Consider the following 23,064-nt stretch of genomic DNA (forward strand, 5'->3'; position numbering starts at 1 on the left):
AGACAGGGCTACTATTATTGATTTCTGTTCCAAAACTATTCAGGCTTTTCATTTCCTCCCAACCAAAGAGAAGTGAAACTTTCAGAGTGGTGGGTATTTTGCATCACATACCCTCTTGTAATGTTTAATAAATCAGGTAAAACAATGTCAATTTGTTTGTATACTGCCATAACTGAATTCCATTTACCTTCGTAGCACCTAAGACCCTCTTGTTCTTCAGGATATCTTTGGTAAGGTTAAATATAAATTAATCAAAATAAAAAACAGAGACTATTAAATTGGAATTGTTTAATGAGTAAGAATAACTTTAAAGACATAATGTGGCAACAAATACAGCTCAGAAATCTTAAAGAAAACTGAGGCTTAGGGTGATAAACTTATCTGTCTTTGTGTAGGTTAACTACTGTCTTTACATAAGCTACACCATCACACCTGTGTTCAGCCTTCTGTGACATCGAAAAACCATTACAAGCCATCATCTGTTTTGCTGTAGAGTGTAATTTTTCTCCAAAAACTGAAATACAAACAGGTGATGAAACAAAAAAAATCATCAATGAAACTGTCAGTTTGTCAAAATGAGGTCAGATGGAAATGAATAAATTCAACAATACAGTCCAGAAGAAAGTTTCTATCTACTCACTAAATTCTTCTGATTTTAAAATTTTTTGTGACACTTCAATAAATCAAACTTTTATATGATTGCAATATATAATCGATAGATGGATAAATTCTGCTCTCTACTAGAAAATTCAGAAGAAAATTGTCATCCATTTGTAGCATTAAACTCAAATAAACGTGTTCATCTGGATCACTTATTACATAAAGGGAATAAAAGTTTTAGAGTGATCCAATCAAAGACTGAACTTAAGTCCAATTGCCATAATGTCTTTAAGGAAGGAATTTATACTGGATGGCATTCAATATGGCTTAATTAAAACAACTCTGCAAAGAAGAGTGGGCAAATTTCCTTCTAGTACCTATATTTAAAGCGTCTTTTTCATATAGCACCCTAAAAACTGAAAACATAATTTTTTGTATTTAAACCCCAAGTACCCCAAGTCTGATATAAAAATTTATTTGATGAAAAAAAAAAAAAAATCTTAAAAGCAAAAACAGAGCAAATCTATAAGGAGGTAAACATTTTCCCAGGACTTAAACTATTTCACTTAACAATCATATAAAACTTTCACTCATGTTATTGTCATAAAACTTGAGATTATCAGATGATAATGCCATTCTCATCTGGTTCCAGAAAAGGGGTTGAGCTCTTGGGTTTCTAGGCCAGGACAATACAGACTTTCTGCACAGTCTCTTTCTCAGTTGGAGGTACTTTAGTTTTGGAAACATTTCATCCAAGAGAACAACCACAGCTGCATCAACCTTAAATAGAAAGTTTCAAAAGTATTTTAGGGCTATGAAAAGATTAGAACATCCACACAGCATAAAAAAAAATAAAAATGGGAAAATACCTTCTCATCAAGAAGCCTCTGCTGAACCATGAAGAAAGCTTGTCGGGTCACACCGTTAACCAGCTCGGTTCCATTTGTGCTCCTGGACAGCACAAACACTGTCTTCACACTGCTGTGAACAGCATGGTGTAAATTATCAATACATGAGAGCCCAGGTATCCAGTCCCTCTCTTCTAAACAGAGAGAAAATCTTCTGTGGCCAGAGCATTCCAAGTTAGCAGTCAGCTCATTGTAAATCCAGTCCCTCACAGCGAGATTCCTGGTGTCAAAAACCACAAAAGCATCATAGTGATGATCTGAAACACCACCGGGCAGCTGGGAGTAGCCTTTGAGTCCTGCCCAGAAGACTTGCAAGCAGTACCACACATCCCAGCCATAGAGATGCTTCAGCAGAGGAAGAGCAGTAAATGTCACAGATAAGAAAGAGCAAACTAGGAAGGCTAAGCTACCGAAGATATCCTGGCATGAATGTTGGTCTATGGACAGAAGAATCACACCTTGTTGAGAGTCTGGGTATCCACAGCGCACTCGTGTTGTCAGATAAGGAATGTTTACTGGAGTAGTCCGCAAGTAGACAACGAACCATGAAGTATTACAGTCACATTTAAATGGGTTGTCGTGCAGGGTGAGTTTCTGAAGGGTGCTCCCCTTTTGAAAGGGTGCAGGTAGATGCTGATTATTCAACTCTTTGATCTTATTGTGATTGAGATACAAATGCTGCAAAGACCGTGCTTGATTGAAGAAATTGTCTGGAATAGAGGTAAGATAATTGTGACTCAGGTCCAGAAAGGAAAATTGGTCTCCAAATTTTATTTCCTGTGAAACCAAATCACTTAGAGAGTTATAGCTTAGGTCCAGATGGCATAAATTGCTCAGAGCTGAAATGTTTTGCCAGGGAAAATTCTTCATGGAATTTCTGCTGATGCAGAGGCTCTGAAGGCTCTCTGGGAGGTTACACAGTATTTCTGCTGGGAGTGACTTCAGGTTATTGCTGGAGATGTCCAGGAATTTCAGTTTTGTTAGGTTCTGAAAGAAATTAGCGTATTTGTTGTAGTCAGCATTCCACATGATGTCCAGATGATTACCACTGAAGTAGAGGTACTGCAAGGACCTGCTGACCAGCCTTTGATCTATCCGCATCCCGATGCCATTGTTAGCAAGACTCAGCACTTCCAGCTTAGTCAGATTTTTAAGAAACTCAAAACGATGGCCCATTCCTCTCATCTTGAAGTGAAAGTCATTATTACTGACATCTAATACCTTCAATGTAGACTGAAGTTCACTGAAAGCATCATCGCGATAAAGATCTAGCCTATTGAAGGACATGTTAAGAAAGACTAATTTTGTCATTTTATTGAACTGCCCACCCCTCAATGTCTGACTCATGTAGTTATAAGAAAGGTCTAGACAAACTGCATTTTCCATGCCTAAAAAGACTCTTTTATTAAGTGATAAGATGTCATTTTGAGAAAGGTCAAAAGATAGCTTTTGCCGACAATACTTATTTTTAAAGCTCAGTAGAGATGGAATTTGACACTCCTGGCCATCTGTCTTTTCTGGTCCGTTAGACTGGTCAGATTCCCAGATGTGGCTACTAGTTCTTGTTTCTTTGTCTGGTATGAGAGTGTGTACATCTTGGAAATCACCTGAATACAAGTTCTGGTTCTGACAGCTGTCTGATTCTGCAGTTCCAGATGATTCAGAACAGCATGGAAGGAAATTCAGCATATTTTGGGAGAGGTCTATAGCGGTGAGAGATGGTAGTTGCTTCAGGGTAGTCAAATTGCATTTGCTAATAAAGTTCATTCTCAGTTCTAATTTTGATAGATTTTTGAGTTGAGACAGAACATGGAAACCTTTTTTTGATATGGTATGGAAAAAGTTCCCACTTAGTAAAAGCCTTTGCAGACCCGATATGTTGCCAATGTATGGAGAGAGATCCAGTTCTCCAAAGGTCTTCAGTGGTTCATAGTTGTAGATGAGGCTAATCCAAGTGAGGCCAGTCAGCTCTTGAAAAAAGGTGCCATTTTGTATAGCAAACGCCAGCAGGTTGTCAGAGATGTCCAGTTCCTTTAAATTCTTCAACGGCCTAAAAAGGCCATCTGGAAATGTTTTTAGAGAATTTCCTCTTATGCTCAGAAATGTGATGGAGCTGTTTTCAGAATACAGCGAGTTGGGATGCAGCTGGAGAGGGCGATTTTGTGGGCAAGGGAAGCAGGGCCGCGCTGCATGATCGCAGCGCTGACAGTTCCACTCCAAATTCAGATGCTCGAGGGCTGTCAGGTTGGCAAATGACCCTTCTGGGATCTCTGTCATTGTATTCTCCCTTAAATCCAGCATCTTCAGTGAGGCTGGCAGGTCTTTTGGGACAGCTGTTACATTATCATACCCTAATGTAAGGTTTTTGAGTTTAGGTAATCCTCTAAAAACAGTTGCATTGATGTAAAAAGACTGGTTGCAGGGGTTGGCATAAAAACAGTTCTTGGAGAGTAGCAGAGTCTCTAGATTTGGAGTCTTTAAAGGGGCAAATATGTTAAAGATGCAATTGTACTGCAAATCAAGAAACAGCAAGTTTTCAGGTAAGTTTGGTATAGATCTGAGGCTGTTTCCTGACAAATGCAGAAATGTAAGATTTTTAAGGTACTTGAAGGCATGAGGCTCAATTTCCATGTTGCATCCTTGCTGCTCGGGAAGTCTAAGTTGACCTGGGAGACAATTGCCTTTTATTTTTAAAATCTTAACATTTGGGACACCTGCAAATGCGTGGTTCCTCACTGCTTGTACCTTGGTGTCACTCAAATCGATTGATAAAACAGTAGCAGCCTTAATGATCGGGATGTACTTGATAGGTCTGTCAGAGCAGTCCACTGTGGTTGAATTCTCATCAGCGTCACATGGAAAAAACTGGATGTTGATTGCATTTCCATATAGCAGAAACTGAATCATGATAAGAAGAACTTTCTCCAGAGCCTGAAAAAGTGTACCAAATTTCAATAATAGTCAGAAAATACTGTAGAAGCATGCAGTTTAACTTAAAAAAGAATTTATCAATATATTCAACAAATATTGCAGTAAAAGAAGCTTCTAAATCACAGCAAACACACTTTAATTCCCTATATAAAATTTATCCAGTTCTGTAGCTTAATATATTTAAAGAGAAACACTATATTTACAAGGGTAGAAAAAAGGTCACTTACCATATCAGATCAAAACCAAATCATAATAGTTTGAGAAAAACTTTGTAAGCGTTATTTCTCTTGAAGAGAAGAAAGGGTGTAAATTGTCTAAAGGCGTCTGCAGTAAAACAAAGCAAGATGAATGCAGAAGTGAAACCATGTGGTCAAATATGCAGAAGCCTGATGCAAAGCATGTGACATAAAACAAGGAATGAGGAACATCAGTTGCATATTTAACTGAAGTAATTAAATACAATTTAAAACTATATTTGTTAATATGTGCTTTTAATAATACGCTCTTTAGACTATATTAAAAATAAGTTGGTTTTTTAAGATACTGATTTCCTCTAAGGGAAGAAAGAGAAAATTCTCCAATTCTGAACAAATGTAGATGTCTTGGGCTTTGGGGCATTGACAATCATACAATAGTTTTGAGATCACCTAGAGCAATAAATAATAACTTAAATGGCTTTATCTTGCACATTTTTTAACATGCACTGTAAAAAAACTATACCTTCTCACAATATAGTAGTTTGCTGAAATTTTTGACTATTCCTCCATATTACCTTGTAAACTGTTTAATGTTAGACAAGAAAAATGCTTATATCTTTTCAATTGTATATGAGCACTGGACCTTTGTAATGGTTCCCTCTGTTGAGTAACATTTTGTGCAGGATGACGTATACTGACGCAGACGTGGTGAAAACACCAGACACACTGTTACAGCTGTGTAATTGTGCCACTTCCCCTGCTGTTTCTAAAAATTATCACTCAATCTAAATTTATTGACATGCATTTGTATGGGAAGTCAGGGACTGCCAAGTGTCGTGTGGTGGCTCACAGATGTAGCATCTTTACTAGAAACTGTAACAATATATTCACTTACAAACAGAAATAATAAAAGTGAATATTGTTATCTGCAGAACTTTTAACCATGTGAACAGAAGTAATAATAAAGAAAACAACTAAGTGTCTTCTTCCAGATTACATATAGTTTGTGGTCAAATGTTTACATTTAACATGGACATGTAATTTATGGTGCATTCAGAAGTGCATTTACACTTATTGGGAGCCAAAAGTCTCCTAACTCACCTATATAAAAATGCATTTAAAAACTTGACTGACATGGTGAGCTTTCTTACAGTTGTTTTATTAAATGCAAAAAATGGCACAATCAAGAGATTTAATTAAAAGAAATAATACAATCACCCAAGCAGAAGAAAATCCCTAAAAAAAGACTGATTATAAGTGTTATTTTTTTCATGTAATCAGAGAGAAAGTCAAAATAATGAAGAGCCCTTTTGGTTTTCTGTTTCAAATTACAGAACAAAAAAATCAAGTCAGTATCAATAAAATGTTTCCATTGAATCAAATATTTTTATTCAAGTGTGGTTTTATTATTATTTTTTAATTGTTTGTCATCCTCTTATGCAATTCCCACTGTGTGTAACTGTGTGTAACTGTGCGTACACTATGGTTACGCACAGTTAAAGTGTATTCTAGCTGAAGATCAATTGTCAATGTTTTGGCTTTGGATTGGGCCTTTTAACATAAAAAATAAGTTTGCATACACAAATTAATGTCCTTTAGTCTTTTTGCAGCTGTCTTTATTATGTCTCCATCACAGACCTAAGTGTTGAATTATCCACAAAGCGATGTTCATGAAACCATCCGATTCTGCATCCACCTTGGAAAGAGAGTGGTTGTTTCCAGGGTACCACAGTAACCTGTGCAAATATATGTTAGAGCATTAATAAACAAACCGCATAGCACATTGACTGCATTCATATTGCTGTAAGGGCACTGCCCAGGAACACAATGTGCCTTTGTGAATAGAAAGCATTTCCATTCTGTAAATGTACAACGTCTACGTGATGTGCCTAACAAATGCAGTGGTATGGTGGCTTGGTTCAATATATGTTTCCTTAAAGTGTAATAGGCATTCTAAAGGACTATCTGGCATGCTGTCTGTTTTTAAATTAGGCTGAAAAGTTATGCTGTTATTTTTTTTGAGAAGTGAGCGTTGGGGAAACAAGGTCGGTTGTCATGGTCATTGGGACATGTGGCTGGAGTCTTCCGGCTATTTATACAAAGTTACACATGTATTTACGGGCAGGCACAGGGAAGCTCACGAGACACCTGTAGCTGTGCTCTATTTCACGCAAATAGGGATGTATGAAGAGATAGTTCACAGCCACATGTGTGTGGATGGTTTTAGAGATCTGAACTATTTGTGCACCACACTTATGTCACTATAGCAACTTTTAATGTGAAAGCTACACAGTCTGTTATGCATGAGGCGCCTGGTCAGTGCTTACCGAACAGGGATCTGCTTCGCTTTCAGAGCTTTGTAGTATTCAATTCCTTGCTTGTTAGGCACACGCTTGTCATCTTCCCCTAAAGTCAACAGCACTGGGGTCCGAACCTTAACGAGACAATAACTTACATTATATCACTACAACAAAAGCAGTAAAGTCAGAAGTATGCGTCTGAGATGTACATAAATATACCTGAGGGACGTATTTGATAGGGGACTTGTTTAACATCTGTTCCCAAACAGCAGGATCAGGGAGACAATCTGGACTGTAATCGTATCCTGCCTCAACAACACACCTGCAAAAAAAAATAAAAAAATCAACATTTAATTTACGTCTCCATAAACCAATTATAAAACACCACAGTTTTGTAATTGCTCAAGACTTTCACCACAGGAATCACCAATTATAGACAAGAGTGTTGGGATGTTTAACAACTAGACCCACCAATCCGGGATATCCGTGCTGCCAATCATGGAGGCCAAATTGACGACAGGGTTGCGAGCCACACAGGCCTTGTAGAACCCTGGGTACTGGCCAATTAGATGGCAGGCTAGAAACCCCCCATGGGAACCTCCAGAAATGGCCACTTTCTCCCTGTCAAACTCAGCGTCTAGGACACTTTCAACAGCAGACTGGAGGAAGTAAAACACAAATGACAGACTATGTAAAAGAAAATCTGTAAATCCCACAGAGCGTGATCAAGGGAGAACAAAACAAGAACATTTAAAATAGAGCTCTGTTGCTATGAGCCATCTTTTACATTTTTGGCAACTCAAGGTCCTTATATATAGAGACCAATAGAGTACAAACACAAACACATTACCAAAGGCAATACTGAAATTCATTTGCTTTGAACATGAGCTAGAGACGCATTTAAGGCGCATTTCTGTTTGCTTAAAAAATAATACAATTGTGCACTTGCTCAGCATATATCTATACAAAAAAAGTAAAAAAAATCTAATGGATTTTTCACATTTTTTAAATTTTACAACAGTAAACTTTATTGGAATTTTTGTGATATAGCAAAACAAAGTAATTCCAGTTCAGTATAGAAAGTATATAAAAAGAAATTCACTCTGAAAATGGACAATGGGGAAAATGAGAGAGCTTGAACTTTATCAGCAGCAGGCTTATTTTTTGTGTTTATTAGGTCCTCAAATGGTGCTGGCTATATTCTTACCTGAACATCCATGACATCCTGGGAACCCACATTGCCCAGCAGTGAGAGGATGCTGTCCTGGCCAAAACCAAGAGAGCCACGATAGTTTACTAAAAACAGAAAACGCACATTCAGAAGCATTCCCACAAGCACCAACATGCCTGGTAATGTTTAGCTGTATTTCTATGTAGATAAATGCAAAGTTACCCGAGAAATTCTTTTTTTTTTTTCTGAACAATGATGATTTTGCAAATCTTTCTTGTGTTTTGCAAAAACAAACAGAAAACTCATAATAGCTGTTTCATACAACAAATAACTAGACTTTTTCAAAGATATGAACCTATTACCAGTTCATATCTGTAACAGGTATGATTGCTTTGCAATTAGGTATTTGGGTTTATGTGCTCTGGAACTGCAAATGCAACTTCTGCTTTCCAGAGAGACCGATACGATTATCTGAGAATGTTTCCCACACACGACCTTTACCATTTCCTCCACCAATTCAATTTCCAAGGTAGAAGCAGACTGCAAAAGTATTCCTACTCCTAAGAACCTACAAGATTTCTTTAAAAAGGCTATTTACCTTCAACCTAAAGTAAGGACCCAATCGATCTATAGTCTAGAGTTAATATGTTGTGGAAACGCTTACAGAAAGGACACATAAAAACTTAATGTTAAGAGCTGTGGAAAAAACCCTTGAACAGAAAGCCGTTTCCAGCAAAGTTTATATATATAAAGAAGGTTCTTGTGCAATCTTCCATAAAAAATAAAGATAAATGAAGCGATAAAAATTCATAAAAATGAGCCATTGAGTGGCTCTCACCAACTGAACCAGCATCAGTGGCCACAAAACAGGAAGCAATCCTTGTATTCTTTGTAAACCAAAAGCCAAGTGCTATGTTTAAACCATCATCTTATGTTTCAACAGGTATCAAATGAAGCTGCACTTGACATTTGTAACGTAACTTACCCATTAATACACCAAAACCCATCCTGCAGAGCACAGAGGTAGACAGAAGCCACTCAGCTACAACCACAGAGTGAGGACCTCCTGATGAGAAAAACAGATTAACAGTGAAACAGGTTTGACATGATCAATTAGAAACTGGTGGCCATGGAAACAGATGCACAATTAAAATGCTGTAGAACATGTAATTAAACTAACAGAGGTGTATCTCTGTGACAACTACTGAGCTTGTTCTCAGTAAAATGAGGTAACACTTTGCCACAAGGAGCACCATCGTCATAGCAACCACTGTCTGCAATGTCAATCTGATCAGTAGAAGCTCTTGACTGAAGAGAGCCTAAAAATAAACCCAGTAGGGATTAATAGCCTAGGTTTTATTACTTCATAATGTAAGCTCTTTTGGAATATGATATTTTTTTTATCCATCTAACCGAGTTACAAACCATGAGGGAGGACAATCAGAGGTAGTTTCACTCCTTCCTTCACTTCTTTTGGTTTCATCAGCACAGCTTCATAGTCAATCCCCGCTGAAATACAGTAAAACATGTTGGCAGCATGAATTAGTACAAGTAGCAGAACTTAGAATAGTTTACAAATAGTTACACTACAGTGTTGTTTGCAAGCATATTAGCAATATTTTTTATGCCTTTGGTCTTTCACAAACAAAAAAACGCTGTGGTTAATAAACAATATTTCATTACAATGATGGATGCAATTGTTAAACATTGAATATTGTTAGGTATGACTTCTACTATCCACCCAAGAACTTTTCAACATTTGAGAACCCAACATCTAAAAAAATAAAATAAAATAAAAAATGTAATACATATTAGGTAATTAGTGAAGCAGTCTGCTTCATGGCATTATCAGCAAAGAATTACCTATTTGCTTCATTGCTACTGTGGAAGTAATACAAGAATGCAGTTATTTTTAGCGGTGAATTAATCAAATTAGACAAAATACATTTTTTAAAATTCAATGGAGAAAATTATCAAAACGATTAGAATAAAGTACTTTTTTTAATTTTCTCCACCATTCTAATAAATACAGCCTGTACAAGAAAGTCAGACTTTATGTCATATGTTAGCTTTATGGAAACAGTCTCCTTAAAAAAAAAATAAAAATAGCAGCAACCTGAGTGGTACCAAACCACTGCCTGATATATTTTACAAAAGCCAGTTGCCTTTTAAATCACACATAGTTTGAAAATCAGGAAAGTTTTAGTGGTTTAATTGTGAAGTTTAATAAATGAAACAAAAAGGGCAAGAAATATTGTCAGTTCAAATTACAAAAGAAAAACAGGCAACAAAAAAAATAACAGTTCTTAAAGTACAATTACTTCATGAATAATCCAAAGAGTTATCTTACGGTATTGATGGTTGTCTAGTCCTTCTGAAGGAGTGAAAGTCTTGATCTGCCAGTCAATATCTGGTAAAGTCTGAGACTCCTCCAAAGTAACCCAAACCACTTCCTCTTGGGAACCCTTCCCTGGAAGGAAGCCCACTCTCTATACAACAACAAAAAAAAGCACATGGGTGAAAGAGAGAAAATCTGCTGCTTTACATAAAGTTCCTTTAATAAGTTTTTGAGAACTCCCAATTGATCCAATGGGACATTTATATGGCTTAATTTAAAAAAATCTAAATATTATTAGCAAAGACACAGATCCTACCAGATTTGGAGGGCAGTTGGGAGAGGAGCAGCTGACCACCATCAGATCTCGCTCGATGTTCAGAAGACACCAGTTACCAATTTCAGACTCTACAACCAAGCATTGACATAAATATAAAATAATAAAATCACTAACTGTGACAAACGTGCTGCAATAAAAGGGTGTGAAATTGTCAACAATGAATCACACTGATTTATAAAACACAGTGCAGAAAGAGACTTACTTGCAGTCAGAGAGGTGATGCTTCCTGTGCTTGTGTCCACCACCAAGAGATCCTAAAGCACAAAGAGAAGAAAAAAACATTTTATTTTATTTTTTTTAAACGCCCTGGACATGACAACAAGTAAAAACTACACAGACCATTTGGCTGCGCTGAGGACAAGCAACAACAACTCGCTGACTGTCAGCTGACCAACACTTTGGCGACAACTGACTGCTGTAGATGCCAGTGAAGCCATCTGTAAAGTCATAAAAAGCCAAACAGGTAAATTTTTAACACTCTTGCTACATACTTTGAAGTAAAATGTGTGTTTTTATGTTCCCACTTAGCACCATTTACCTTCTCTTGGTCGTCCAACTATATCCACAACCACTGAGGTCTTCTTAGTGTACCAGTCATACTGCCAAAAAAAAAAAGAATACAGCAAAGAAAACTCACATATTAACAAATTAAAAAATACACTTGTGTCTTTCCAATTAGAAAACTGGAAAATTAAACGTATAAAAAGAAGAATCTCCAATTTTCTTACCATACAAAGCTTGCAGCACTGCATATGTGGCCCATATACAGAACATTCTAGATAAATAATTCGGCACTGATCGGGGCTCAGCCTTGGGGAAAACACCGCACTGGTGTCCGACGAAAGCTGCTCTGTTGCAGACAACAAATAAACATATACGTCAACAACGTATCATGAGACTATGTCAATACTAAATTGAACTAAGATGACAGAGAGAATGTTTTCCATGAGCGTGTATTCACAATGTAAATATTAGCACAGCTGCATAATAGCACACATAATGTCCAGTAGTAGCTAACACTAGAGATGTGCCGATAAGTTTTATCTGAGGCAGGACCTGCTGATTTATATTTTTTAAGAAATATGACATGTAAAAGAAGTCAAATGTGCTACGTGTTTTTTGTTAGACATAGTAGTTGTGATTACAACAGAAAATGAAGGAATTAAAGGCATATCTGCATTCCTGCATCAAAGCATTGAGACTTAATCTTATTAAGTCTAGAAACATGTTGTACTTGTTTCTAGGTACAAGTAAAACATGTACTTGTACCTAGAAAGTACATGTTTCTGGGTTCACTCATCTAGTTTCTTTGCATTTAATGAGAAGCTTAAATACATTTAAAAAAAAAGTATGATTTAATAACATGCATTTGTTTTGGCAACTTTTAAGAAATTCCTTCCCCTACTGCATGTATGCGCTGATAACACTTAAATGCACTTAAAAGATGTTACTGTAATCAACAGGAAGCATTAATGTGTGAAAAACAAATCCCGAAGCGATACTTTACAGCTCCATCACACCTTATGTTAACAGTGTTGAATTGATAACAAATGTTACAAACAATTCATGCTTACCACATTTCCCACCCGTCAAATCGACATAAAACAAAGATGACCTGAAAGCGACAACAGAAATACTAAAACGGGTGCATTCATTTGAACTCAATTGCATTAGAAGTCCTTTTTAATTTGCCACATTCCAGCTGCTGTATGCTGGTACCATATTTGATAAGCACCTCCGATTGGGGCAGTACTTCAGGCCTAGTCTGAAAGGCTCGTGCCACCAGCCTATAAACACCACACCTGTGTCACCTGGGGCCCAAAATGCCTGGAGAGATGAAAACAGTTGATTAAAATTTTAAAAAATGTATTACCACATTAAAGGCACACAAACATTTCATGCGAAGATGGATTTATTGCAGTGCAGTGGCAACCTGTCCAGGGGAGATGCTGTCAGGTACTCCTTCCAACACAGACACATTGTCCCCCTCTATGTCCAAAACACACAGCACTGGACAGCTCTTGCCAACAAAGGCCTCTCCCCAGTCCTCATAGTAGACAAACTGCTCCCCCTGCAGGACGAAATTCACACAACGACTACAATGTAGCATTTAGTGCTGTGAACTGCAACAAGATTAATACAACTTTTGACAACAATCTAGTAAATTCACTTTAACCGTGTCTTTTTTCTCCACCCTCATGATCTCCTCCTCATCTTCAATGGAAGACAACTCTGGCAACTCTGTCTGTAAAGACGAAATGAGAAATGGAGCAGCAGACTGTTAGCCCCTCAATCTGAAAACTCTCATAATGAGTATCTGATAAAGGACAGAAAACACGCCTCACTGCTGCCTCGGTCACAGAACAATAAATGCAGACAAGGAATTTTGATTTTGAGAAACAATGGAAAATAGCTCAGGGCCATCCATTATGAAAGCACGGAAAGAGGGAACCAGTTTGCCGTGATTTTCTGATTGGGTAATAGTGTTGCTAACTTCTGACAGTGGTAATCTTGCTTGTGTGTGCCCTTTAAGTGTGAATTATTTACATGACTAGTTAGGGACATGAACTTCAACCTTTCTTGGAATTAAAATAAAACTTTAAAGACCAAAGAAGTCACTGCTTGATATTCCTGGCTGTATAATGAAATGTTTAGCTTGGTAGTAGTTATTTGCAGTAAAAATAAAAAAAAGTTTAAATTTATCCTAAAAACTATTTTTTCTATCTACATCTTACCTGGAAAAAGCATTTAGTCTCAGGCCTCTTTTTTTCAGCAACATACAAGAGGTGTGTTTCAGAGTGCGACCAAACCAAGCTGCCAAACTGCTCTGGGAATGTACAAAAAAAACAAAAACAAATTCAGATGTTACGCAAACTGCCAAACAAACTGCAGGGGTTTTTTTTTGGTTTTTTTCCTGAACATTATTTACCATCCTCATAGACTTTGCCATGTTTCTTTAAAGCTGTTAGGTTGATGCTCTTCACCTTGATGTTTTTACTCCAGATCTAAAATGTAACATAAACATTTAATACATTTGTATTTAGAAACACAGAGTAAATATTATTCAGACAAAGATAAGTTGCATACTTAAAAATGAAGTGAAATGGAACAGGGACAATAAGTGTAGCTCCTTTAATATGCAACTCACACCATACTTTAAACCCAATTTTGCAACGTGATGACATCAGTTAGCAGACCACCTTCAAATGGAGACTTGAGAAACATTTACTTGAATAAGTTTCAAAGTCTAAACACAGTTTACTCCAAGACACCTTGATGGATCACCCAGTGACCTGACATGACTCACCTAATGCAGTAGCAAAAAATGTATTTGACTTCTCCCAGTTTATAAAACAAACAAGAAGAATCGGACACTGCTACTGGGTTATTTAAATCAAATAAAATAGCAATTGAGGACATTTTGCAAAGAAAGGATTATTGGACACAGTATGGATGAGTGACTTTTCTTTGCAGAGTTTTTGTTTTCGTTTGTTTTGGAGTTTATTGTACCTGCTGCTGTAACTGTGCTATAAAATGTCCCATCCTGCTTCAGTCAAAAAGCAACCCATCTATAGCTGAGGGTTACATGTTTTCTTACTTTTGGACAGTGCAATGTGCACAAAAAATAGAGGACTTTCAGTTGAGCACACTAAGTAATATTGCAATGTGTTTGTTTGCACATTAATTGAGATCCTATCATTAGGGATGGATTTTAATGCCATACTTGAATGGTTGTGATTACTGAGGACTGCTTTTATTTAAGTCAACCACATCTGAACAGGACCAGAGAGCCACACACCTCCAGAAACTGCTTCTCCTCTCCTTTGACAGTGCATTCTCTGACAACTGCCTTCATTTCACCAGAGGGAGAGTCCTTACTTAGAAGTCTGAGGTGAGAAACAAATGAGGAAATGCAGCTGAGTTTTCCTGGATTATGACTAAAATTAGATAGTATGTCTACTCAAGGTAAAATAACACTCTACATACTCTCCTTTGACTTCAGTGCAGTTTCCAGAAGTACCAGAGTAGACCACCGACTTATCATCATGGAAAACAATGTACTGTCTGCAAAATTTGACATTCTCATTTCTCTCCAGATCACGCTGGATCCACTCTGCAGACATGAATTCAAAAATTAAAAATTATATGAATCAAATAGAAACGGAAATATTTTTGATGTGACAGATGTTAGATGTACCTGTGTATATGTTGCTGTATTTGCCTCCGTACTGAGAGGTGATAACAGGTCCCACGTCTGCTCTGCTTAAAGAGGGAAAGAGGCTGAGCTCTCTGTAGAGTTTGGCAATTTCCTCCGGCTTGGTTATCACCTGGCAGCCCAGAGAAGAACAACTGCGCTTCAGTGAAAACAAATGTTTGACTGCGAACAATGTCCTATTCATTTCCAAGCTAGGTAGCTAGCCATCCATGAAAAGTTGGTGAGGTTTAACACTGTTTAACAATAAAAAACAAAAGTCAGCATATGTAGTATTTCCCCGATTTGTTGCCTCAAGCAACAGCTTTGCATTAAGGTAAGTAATCAAGAGAGTATGGATTATTCTAGAGATTTAGGAGTTCGAGACATGGCAAGGAACTTCCTGCTGGAAGTGAAAGAAAACTACGGACCCTTCATCTGTCAGCTAGCTTGACTTAAACTGACTGCATCTGTTAATACCGAAACTCAATGTACTCTAGATAGCTCTAAGGTTGAACCTATGCAACATCTGCAATGCACGTTTAATAAACATTTAGGACTGCTGGACAATTTCTAACAATCATACCTGTGACTCCATGGCAGGAACCGTACGCGTCGCTAAATTCGGTCCAATTTACTCCAGCGCTTTACTTTGACGTAAAAGGATAGACGCTGGATAAGGGTGAATATCGTACGTCAAGGCCTCCGCCATATTGTGGGTGACATGTTTCGTTATTTTAGGCCTGCAAGCAGTGCAGGATATTTATGCCGATATAAATTAGATCATTCTTTGTGTGTTCTGTTACTGAAGCATAAATGTGTGCATTTCATACATATTTCCAATAGATTGACAAATAGCATTAACTGTGGTGATTTTAAACTACAATACTGTCAGTTTTCGTTGTCAGCCCTAACTTAACAACTATGGTCAACTACTTCTGATAATAATATAAATAATAACAAGAATATCATGTTGTTATTGTTATCGCTATTCCTATACAATTCATTTGAAAAACAAAATTAAAGTGTCTCCTCTGTTGTAGCTTTTTGACTAAACAAAACAAGTGAACTGAGTTCCTTTTTATAAGTAAAATTAAATCAAGTTGGTATATTATCCCAGATAGGTTAGGTTCAATGATAATGCAAGCACACTTCATCGTTAATTTTTTATCTAAATAATCCCTAATGCTTCTATGAAAATAAAGTAAAAATGATTAATGGACATTTATACTCACGACAAAACTAGTAAACAACAGCCTATTAATTTGTTCGGAAATCCCCTTTTTTTCAAGCAATCATTGAGTTCCAAGACGGATTTGCCACTCACAATACGGCGGACGCACTCGCGTGTCCTTTATACCGGCGTCTAGTCTTGTATATCTACTCTCCAGCGCAAACGTAGCAGAAACCTTGCATAAAACAAGTTCAAGGATCCAGTACCCAAAATAATGCTTTTTTTAAAAAAATTATTTTTATTATTTATGTTTACAGCATGTTAGAATGTAGTATAAAAATAAATCTACAAGTAACATGGCATATTGAACTTCTTTTATTTTGTCGATCAGGGAAGAAGACAATAATGAACATAGCTAGCTCTTGATGTCAATCTAGTTTTTATTTACCGTTTAAAAAGTTGCTCCACCCTGCTTATAAAATTATAGACAAAGATGCATACTCATTTGTTTAAACGAAATTTAAATATTGTAAAGCCCTTTTCTGTAGGTAATCGATGATAGCCGCTGCAGTGAACCTGTCAGTCAGCTGGGGTAGGTGGGGTTACATTACAGGAAGCCAAGATGGCTGACTTTGAGGAGCCGCTGTCAGATGAAGAGAAGGTTTGAATGCAAATTTTTTGCTTTCTGTTTATTTATCTCAATTGTATGATCGAATAAGTTATTAGTTTTTTATGCATTAAATATCGCCGGCTTAAAATTTTATGTCAGAGTCCGAAAACTTATTGAAATTGTAAACTTGTGTTAAAGGTATCATTAGCTATCTAGCCCAAGCTAGAGCAGCTTGGCTAGCCGCGGTATCAAGTGTTATTGAGGGTGGTTAACCTGTCCGACGTCCTGTTCTGACATGGCTTTTACTGAAGCAGTTACTCGTACTTCCTCAAACTGTATTGCGGTTTCCACAATATGCATATTTTTCAAAATGGGTTTAGTAAGTTCCCCCTCATAAAAAACAGTCAGCTAACATTAGCAGCTAGCGTTACTTTTGCTGTGGATTTCTGGGTCAAACAGATTCAGTTGCAGCTCAAATACTTCACGAGGCTTGACATCACTATAGATACTTTCAGCTTAGAGTGCGCCGCAGCAGTGGGACTTAGACACGACACGAACTTAGGGACTGGCAAAGTTTATAGTAGAGGTAATACAAATCTGAACTGCCATTCTGCCACGTAAGGTAAATCGGCATATATGGTCCGAAAACAAACAAAGGCGATTTTAACACAGCAAAGAAGCGAGCTAGGCGGCATTCCTCTGATAATATCAGCAAACTACTCCACAGGTCTGTTGACTTTGCGCTGTTAAGCAGAGGTAAAGGTGATGCTACTGTTTTTACAAAGGTACAAACAACTTAAACAAACGTTTACTTTGGAATTGTTTTTTTTTTTAATGATCATAAGTCGTTTGTTTAACAAATGTCATAAATGAAGAGAAATTATCCTCAAACACACATATTTTTATGCTCTTCAGTTACAGTTACCGTGCAATTGAATACTCTTGATTCAATATGTTTATTATATTTTTGACCTTTTAACCATTTTAATCAGGCAAAAGGTTATGTTTATTACTGTTTAACATATTCTCACTGTTAAACTGTTGTCCTTTAAATAATAATACATTTAGCTTGCACTATTCTGCAAATTAAAAATTGTAGTAACACACTTTTATCAATGAGTTCAACAGTGGAAAGAGTTTATTCCACGCAGTAGAAAAATCTCAATAATAATGTGTTTGGAGTTTATATGCTGCTGTAGTTTATTAATTTTGTGCAGTTTTTTTACACAGTATGTTATGAAATCTATGAGGTTGCCTATGCTAGTTATTTATTATTTTTTAAATTATGGTTATTTATTTTCAAATAAATAATAATTGTATGAATTAATTTATTTTATTTCAGGTCCGCATAGCAGCCAACTTTGTGACTCATGCTCCACCTGGAGAGTTCAATGAGGTCTTCAATGGTAAGAAGTTGGCAAGTCCTGAATGTTTTAAGGGAAAAAAAAATCTGGCAATAATCTGACTCCAGTAAAATTGACTTTTTATCAATGTGCGTCAAATTACACCATACAGATATGGAGGGCCGTTTTATTCACAAATAACTAAATGGATGCTGTTATTTACCAATAATTCCTAAATTAATAAACACTTTATCAAAAAATAAAAGTCCCCATGGAACAAAAACAAAATGATAATGAAAAAAATAATGGGGATCTTATTTTGTAAATCATTTTATTTATTTATTTTGAGATTTATTGGTTTAAACCTTCATGCAGATGAAGTTGGCCGTCTCTCAGCTCGCTTCACTCTGACCGGAGCCGCCACACAGTTAAATCCACAGCACTTCATTTAAATATATGCCATGAAATGAAAGTCCAACATAAAGTATCACAAAATAAAACACTGTTATAAAATGATTTTAAAAAATAATTAACAAATCTTAAAATAAATAAATGAAAAGTAGAAAGGAAGAAGTTTCTTTTTTTAAAATACGTTTGTTTCATCTCATTGGGACACTTATGTAATAGAATATTTATAAATAATTCATAAGTAATAGTGTTTAATTTCGAACAAAAAGGCTTTCCATACACAAGTGCATTTGTCTTTAACAGCACATGAGTAACCCAATACTGACGAGTCAGAAAATGCCTCGATGTGAATGCCACTCTGCAGGTTCAGATTGAAGGACTTCTCTTGCTAAAAACTTTTACAGTAAAATTATGATGTAATAATCATTTCAGAACTTAGTAATGAGTTTTTATTGTACATTTTTAAAATTGTTTGCCCTCTTGAAAGCACTTAATGGTTTCTCTTTGTCTCTAGATGTTCGGCTTCTTCTCAACAATGATAACCTCCTCAGAGAGGGGGCGTCACAGTAAGTAACATTTGACCTTCATCAAAAATGCAAATAATCATCCAATCAATTTGAAAGTTGTGAACAACATGGTTTGTATATTAATTCAGATGTGTTGTTTTCCAGTCTGTGCAAAGCGTATTCTTTAATTATTTTTGACTTTTTTAATGTTGGCTTTGTTTTTGTTCACTTTTCTCCAGGTCATTTGCCCAGTACAACATGGATCAGTTTACTCCTGCCAAAATCGAGGGATATGAAGAACCGGTACGCTTTGTTCAGAAAACTAAATGATAGAAATGGTTCATACAGGACAATTCGTCAGTATTCTTGTCGATTTACTTTTTTTTTTTTTTTTTTTTTTTCCTTAGGTCCTGATCACAGAGCATGGTGACTTGGGTCAGGGGCGTTTCTTGGATCCCCATAACCGGTTATCGTTTCGCTTCGATCACTTGAGGAAAGAGGTCAGTGATGTTCAGCCGTACGACGGAGAGGGGGCTCTGAGAAGCTGGAGAGATGCTTGCGATGCTGCCCTTAGTGCCTACGTCAAAGAGCACTACCTTACAGGAGTCTGCACGGTACGTTGCACTAGAGGCTTGGGCTGCAAAAAATTTAACTTGACCTCTATTTATAATATCTGTATGTTGCAGGTGTATGAGAAAACAGTTGATGGTCAGCAGACGATTATAGCCTGCATTGAGGGACATCAGTTTCAACCCAAAAACTTCTGGTATAGTTTTATTTCTTAAAATAAATATTTAATATCACATCCAAATGATTTAATAAAGTAACTTTACCATGTAGCCTAGTGTTGTCTGCAAACCAATGCCTGCTCTGCTTTCTCCCATAAAGGAATGGTCGCTGCAGGTCAGAGTGGAAGCTGACTCTGGGTCAGTCCACAGCTCATGTGGTTGGAGTTTTGAAAATCCAGGTCAGTGAGGGAATCTAATTTCAGATCAGGAATACATAAATTATTCAAAGTAGACTTGCAACATTTTTGTCCCTTCCATTTAATGTTGTAATAATCATAGACATTTGCTTTTCTGCTTCATGCATGACGTTACCAATATTTTTAAGGACAGTAAATTGAATCTCCTGTTTACTTTTTTGTGGTTTGTTTAACTGGATACTCTTATGAAATTGTATTGCAAATCTCTCAGAAAAACTACATTGGATGCCCCTAACTAAAATTTTTTGGTAATTCCATATAATATGCAAGAGATGGGATAATTCATCCCCCAGTAGCTATGTGCTGCAATAAGTACTGCAGCACATAGCTACTGATTGTGAAACGCTGACACCTGTTTAGTTTTGTTAATTCTGTCTATGGTTCTACCATTGTACATCCATGGGTTTCTTTTTGAAGGCAGGTTTATCCTGTAGTTCTCATTGAAAAACCTGAGAGTGAAGCAGTTCAGTGATAGAGTAGCTACCATCTGTGTAAACCTGTGGGGTATGGAGTTACTCTCCCTGTTCCTTATGATCTGGGAAGTACTTCAGTCCCGTTGGTTTGACAGAAAAGTTTCATAAAAGTTGTGAAAACCACAAAAGGTTTATTTTTCCTTTCAGAGGTTATGGACTAGTATTTAAACATCCTAAACACCGGCCTAATAAAGCATTATGTCTTTGTTCAGGTGCATTATTATGAAGATGGGAACGTCCAGCTGGTCAGCCATAAGGAGGTTGAAAACTCAGTACCTGTGACTGTGAGTGACAGTTCTCTATGATCTCATTTATAATCAGCAAACGGTTTAAGATGACTTACTCAGCTGCAGTAATAGAATACAACAGGATGATTTTATGTTTCATCTTGCAGAGTGAAAGCCAAACTGCAAAGGAATTTATTGACATAATTAGGACTGCAGAAAACGAATACCAGGTACGTATCCGATATTTTCATATATACCTGACCCTACATTGCGATCGTTCATAAAAAGCATTTTAATATTGGTGCCTTGTTTTGCTGCCCATAGACTGCAATCATTGAAAACTACCAGACCATGTCTGACACGACATTCAAGGCCCTGCGTCGCCAGCTGCCTGTCACACGCACCAAGATCGACTGGAATAAGATCTTAAGCTACAAAATTGGCAAGGAAATGCAGAATGTCTAGAAGAGGGTCAGGTAATGACCAGGATGATGCACACTCCTGTGGGCCCACAACCCATCTATATATGCGCAAGGACTAACCAAAGCATAACTATATTGACGTGGGGGAAGTAAGTAAAATAAAAATGTAACTCAATGTTTTCAGACAGTTGGGCACAAGTATGTCTGCTGTAAGGAAGGTGTAGGTATTACAAAAATAACAATAATGATCATGGTTTGGAGAACGATGTTACTTTTTTGTTTTATCCGCATTCGGACAGTGCAGGGCTGTGCTCAGGACCGCTTTGTTAAAAAAAAAAACAAAAAAAAAACTGCTCTGTTCAAGAAATCGCAGAACTCCATAGCTTCAGGTTACAAAATTCTGATATTCGTCTTTTTGAAACTAATCCCGAGCAGCGTTCAGAGTTACTGCTCTCTGCACACAGGACACAAAGCAGCTGCTGACAAAATTCAAGCACACAATCTCATATCAGGGTTTGACTTTCGTAGAACGTACATTTTCTGAAAGGTTGTTTTTCTTGTCATTGTTTACCTTGCATGATTGGACTGAAAATCAACTTCACTAGTGGAATCTTTATATGGTCAGAAAAGGAAATTGTTAGGTCACATTTCAACAGAAAGACAGTTATGGTATTGCTTCTCTGTAATGCATAATCCAAATGAAATTCATAGCATTTAAATACAGCACAAAGCCTGTCACAGCCCTGTTGTACAAGTGCCCTGACAGCTGGATGTTTTTCTGTCAGATTTGAGGGAATGTTCACTTGTTTTCTCTGTTGAGTGACACTAAAGCATTATCTCTCCTTTCATGCAAGTTGTAACGACAGAAATAAGATAAAGCCACCTCTGCTCTGCTGCATCCACTAAACACCCTCTGTTCTCTTTTTCGTACCAACTTTGCTGTAAATTGTTTTCCTTTTTTTACGAAGGAAAGCATCGTCATATTAACCAAAATTTATTTGCCAAAATCTCTTTCCTATGGTAAAGAACTCCATCTTCCTGCTCATGTGTGTAAAATTTCTATTTTAATATGCTGTCATTTTGTTGGAGTCTTAGTACACTGCACTCATAATTGTTCTGACTGTGTATAAGTCGATGCCAAGTGAATGCAAAGCAGTCGCTTTATGGCAAGATGATATACTGTAAATGTAGCAGGACTCCTATCAGGCAACATCATTCTCTGTTCTACATGTCTTATGAGTTGGCTGACACCTGATCAGTTGCTTGTTAGCTATGCTATGTGCTGTGTTCAAAAGTCAATATACAGTATAATACAACTGTGTGCTGATCAGTTACAAAGTTAAAGACTGTACTGCCCCATCCTGTTCAAATAAACTGATTTACAATCCATTTATTTACTTCTTTCCTTGATAAATGTACACCGATATAAACACAATTTGTAATAAAGTATGTCTTTCCACTAGATAATAAAAAAAAAAATACAGTTTTTAAAAAGCACACTGAAAATAAACAGCTAATTCTTATTTCTGTATTTTTGAGGTTGTTTGTTGATACAAACAAGAGCTAAGCCTCTGTAGATGCTGGTTATTGGCAATATGTTAAAACTGGTACAGCTTTGTTTCTGAGTTCGGAGTTTCATGACCGTGACGGATGATGCCAAGATCGGAGAGGCTGAAGCAAACAGTGAGAGTGATTGTCTAGTGTCATCATTTTTCCATCTGATTGGGTTTTGGTGCATCTATACCACTGGTGAAATGAGCTGAAATGTGAAAAGGAAAATAATGCACAACTCTGAAAGAAAAAAACCCAAACTAGAGTTTAGTTCCAGGAGTACCTTTGCTAGTATGAAACCAGCTTTCTTCTCACTGTGCAAAGACCTGTAAAAACTATACATGATGAAGATATTAATTTCTTGTCTTTTGGGGGCTGGGAGCCAACTGAA

General features: G+C 36.9%; 3 protein-coding genes across 5 annotated transcripts; 1 reads left to right on the plus strand and 2 right to left on the minus strand.

The window, feature by feature from the left end:
- Positions 1–318: 318 nt before the first annotated feature.
- On the minus strand, positions 319–5,213 carry tlr9 (toll-like receptor 9). The gene is made up of 3 exons (XM_044121398.1): positions 4,667–5,213; positions 1,470–4,439; positions 319–1,380 (listed from the first exon to the last, which is right to left on the minus strand). The coding sequence occupies exons 1-3, from the start codon at positions 4,667–4,669 to the stop codon at positions 1,174–1,176; spliced, it is 3,180 nt and encodes a 1,059-aa protein (XP_043977333.1). The 5' UTR covers positions 4,670–5,213; the 3' UTR covers positions 319–1,173.
- Positions 5,214–5,741: 528 nt separating this feature from the next.
- apeh (acylaminoacyl-peptide hydrolase) lies at positions 5,742–17,529 on the minus strand. 3 transcript variants are annotated; one of them, XM_044105025.1, is made up of 23 exons: positions 17,190–17,529; positions 14,981–15,110; positions 14,770–14,896; positions 14,582–14,669; positions 13,712–13,787; positions 13,518–13,609; positions 12,953–13,027; positions 12,716–12,853; positions 12,518–12,609; positions 12,357–12,397; positions 11,511–11,632; positions 11,321–11,381; positions 11,122–11,219; positions 10,985–11,036; positions 10,762–10,850; positions 10,458–10,596; positions 9,533–9,616; positions 9,093–9,173; positions 8,144–8,232; positions 7,408–7,595; positions 7,156–7,258; positions 6,964–7,070; positions 5,742–6,372 (listed from the first exon to the last, which is right to left on the minus strand). In XM_044105025.1, the coding sequence occupies exons 4-23, from the start codon at positions 14,636–14,638 to the stop codon at positions 6,267–6,269; spliced, it is 1,890 nt and encodes a 629-aa protein (XP_043960960.1). In that variant the 5' UTR covers positions 14,639–14,669; positions 14,770–14,896; positions 14,981–15,110; positions 17,190–17,529; the 3' UTR covers positions 5,742–6,266. The 3 variants fall into 3 exon arrangements, with proteins under 3 accessions (XP_043960960.1, XP_043960766.1, XP_043960863.1); XM_044104831.1 differs by lacking the exon at positions 17,190–17,529 and adding an exon at positions 17,032–17,163; XM_044104928.1 differs by lacking the exon at positions 17,190–17,529 and adding an exon at positions 15,561–15,685.
- On the plus strand, positions 16,707–22,511 carry capza1b (capping actin protein of muscle Z-line subunit alpha 1b). The gene is made up of 10 exons (XM_044105149.1): positions 16,707–16,809; positions 18,101–18,164; positions 19,024–19,075; positions 19,255–19,318; positions 19,423–19,629; positions 19,702–19,781; positions 19,904–19,982; positions 20,686–20,757; positions 20,868–20,930; positions 21,025–22,511. Exons 1-10 carry the CDS (start codon positions 16,771–16,773, stop codon positions 21,163–21,165), a joined length of 861 nt encoding a protein of 286 aa, XP_043961084.1. The 5' UTR covers positions 16,707–16,770; the 3' UTR covers positions 21,166–22,511.
- The last annotated feature ends 553 nt before the right edge of the window (positions 22,512–23,064 follow it).

Source organism: Gambusia affinis, linkage group LG01 (genome assembly GCF_019740435.1).
Source record: "Gambusia affinis linkage group LG01, SWU_Gaff_1.0, whole genome shotgun sequence".
NCBI classification, from domain to species: Eukaryota; Metazoa; Chordata; class Actinopteri; order Cyprinodontiformes; family Poeciliidae; genus Gambusia; species Gambusia affinis.

Coding starts and splice junctions, on each gene's coding strand:
- tlr9 (XM_044121398.1), bottom strand. Junction 1,381..1,469: donor AGAGGCTTCTTGATGAGAAG/GTATTTTCCCAT, acceptor TTTCTATTTAAG/GTTGATGCAGCTGTGGTTGT.
- capza1b (XM_044105149.1), top strand. CDS start 16,771: ATGGCTGACTTTGAGGAGCCGCTGTCAGATGAAGAGAAG. Junction 16,810..18,100: donor CGCTGTCAGATGAAGAGAAG/GTTTGAATGCAA, acceptor ATTTTATTTCAG/GTCCGCATAGCAGCCAACTT. Junction 19,782..19,903: donor TTTCAACCCAAAAACTTCTG/GTATAGTTTTAT, acceptor TCTCCCATAAAG/GAATGGTCGCTGCAGGTCAG.
- apeh (XM_044104831.1), bottom strand. CDS start 17,118: ATGCATATTGTGGAAACCGCAATACAGTTTGAGGAAGTACGAGTAACT. Junction 12,398..12,517: donor AAGTACTGCCCCAATCGGAG/GTGCTTATCAAA, acceptor TGTCGCTTTCAG/GTCATCTTTGTTTTATGTCG. Junction 10,597..10,761: donor CCAACTGCCCTCCAAATCTG/GTAGGATCTGTG, acceptor GTTGTTGTATAG/AGAGTGGGCTTCCTTCCAGG.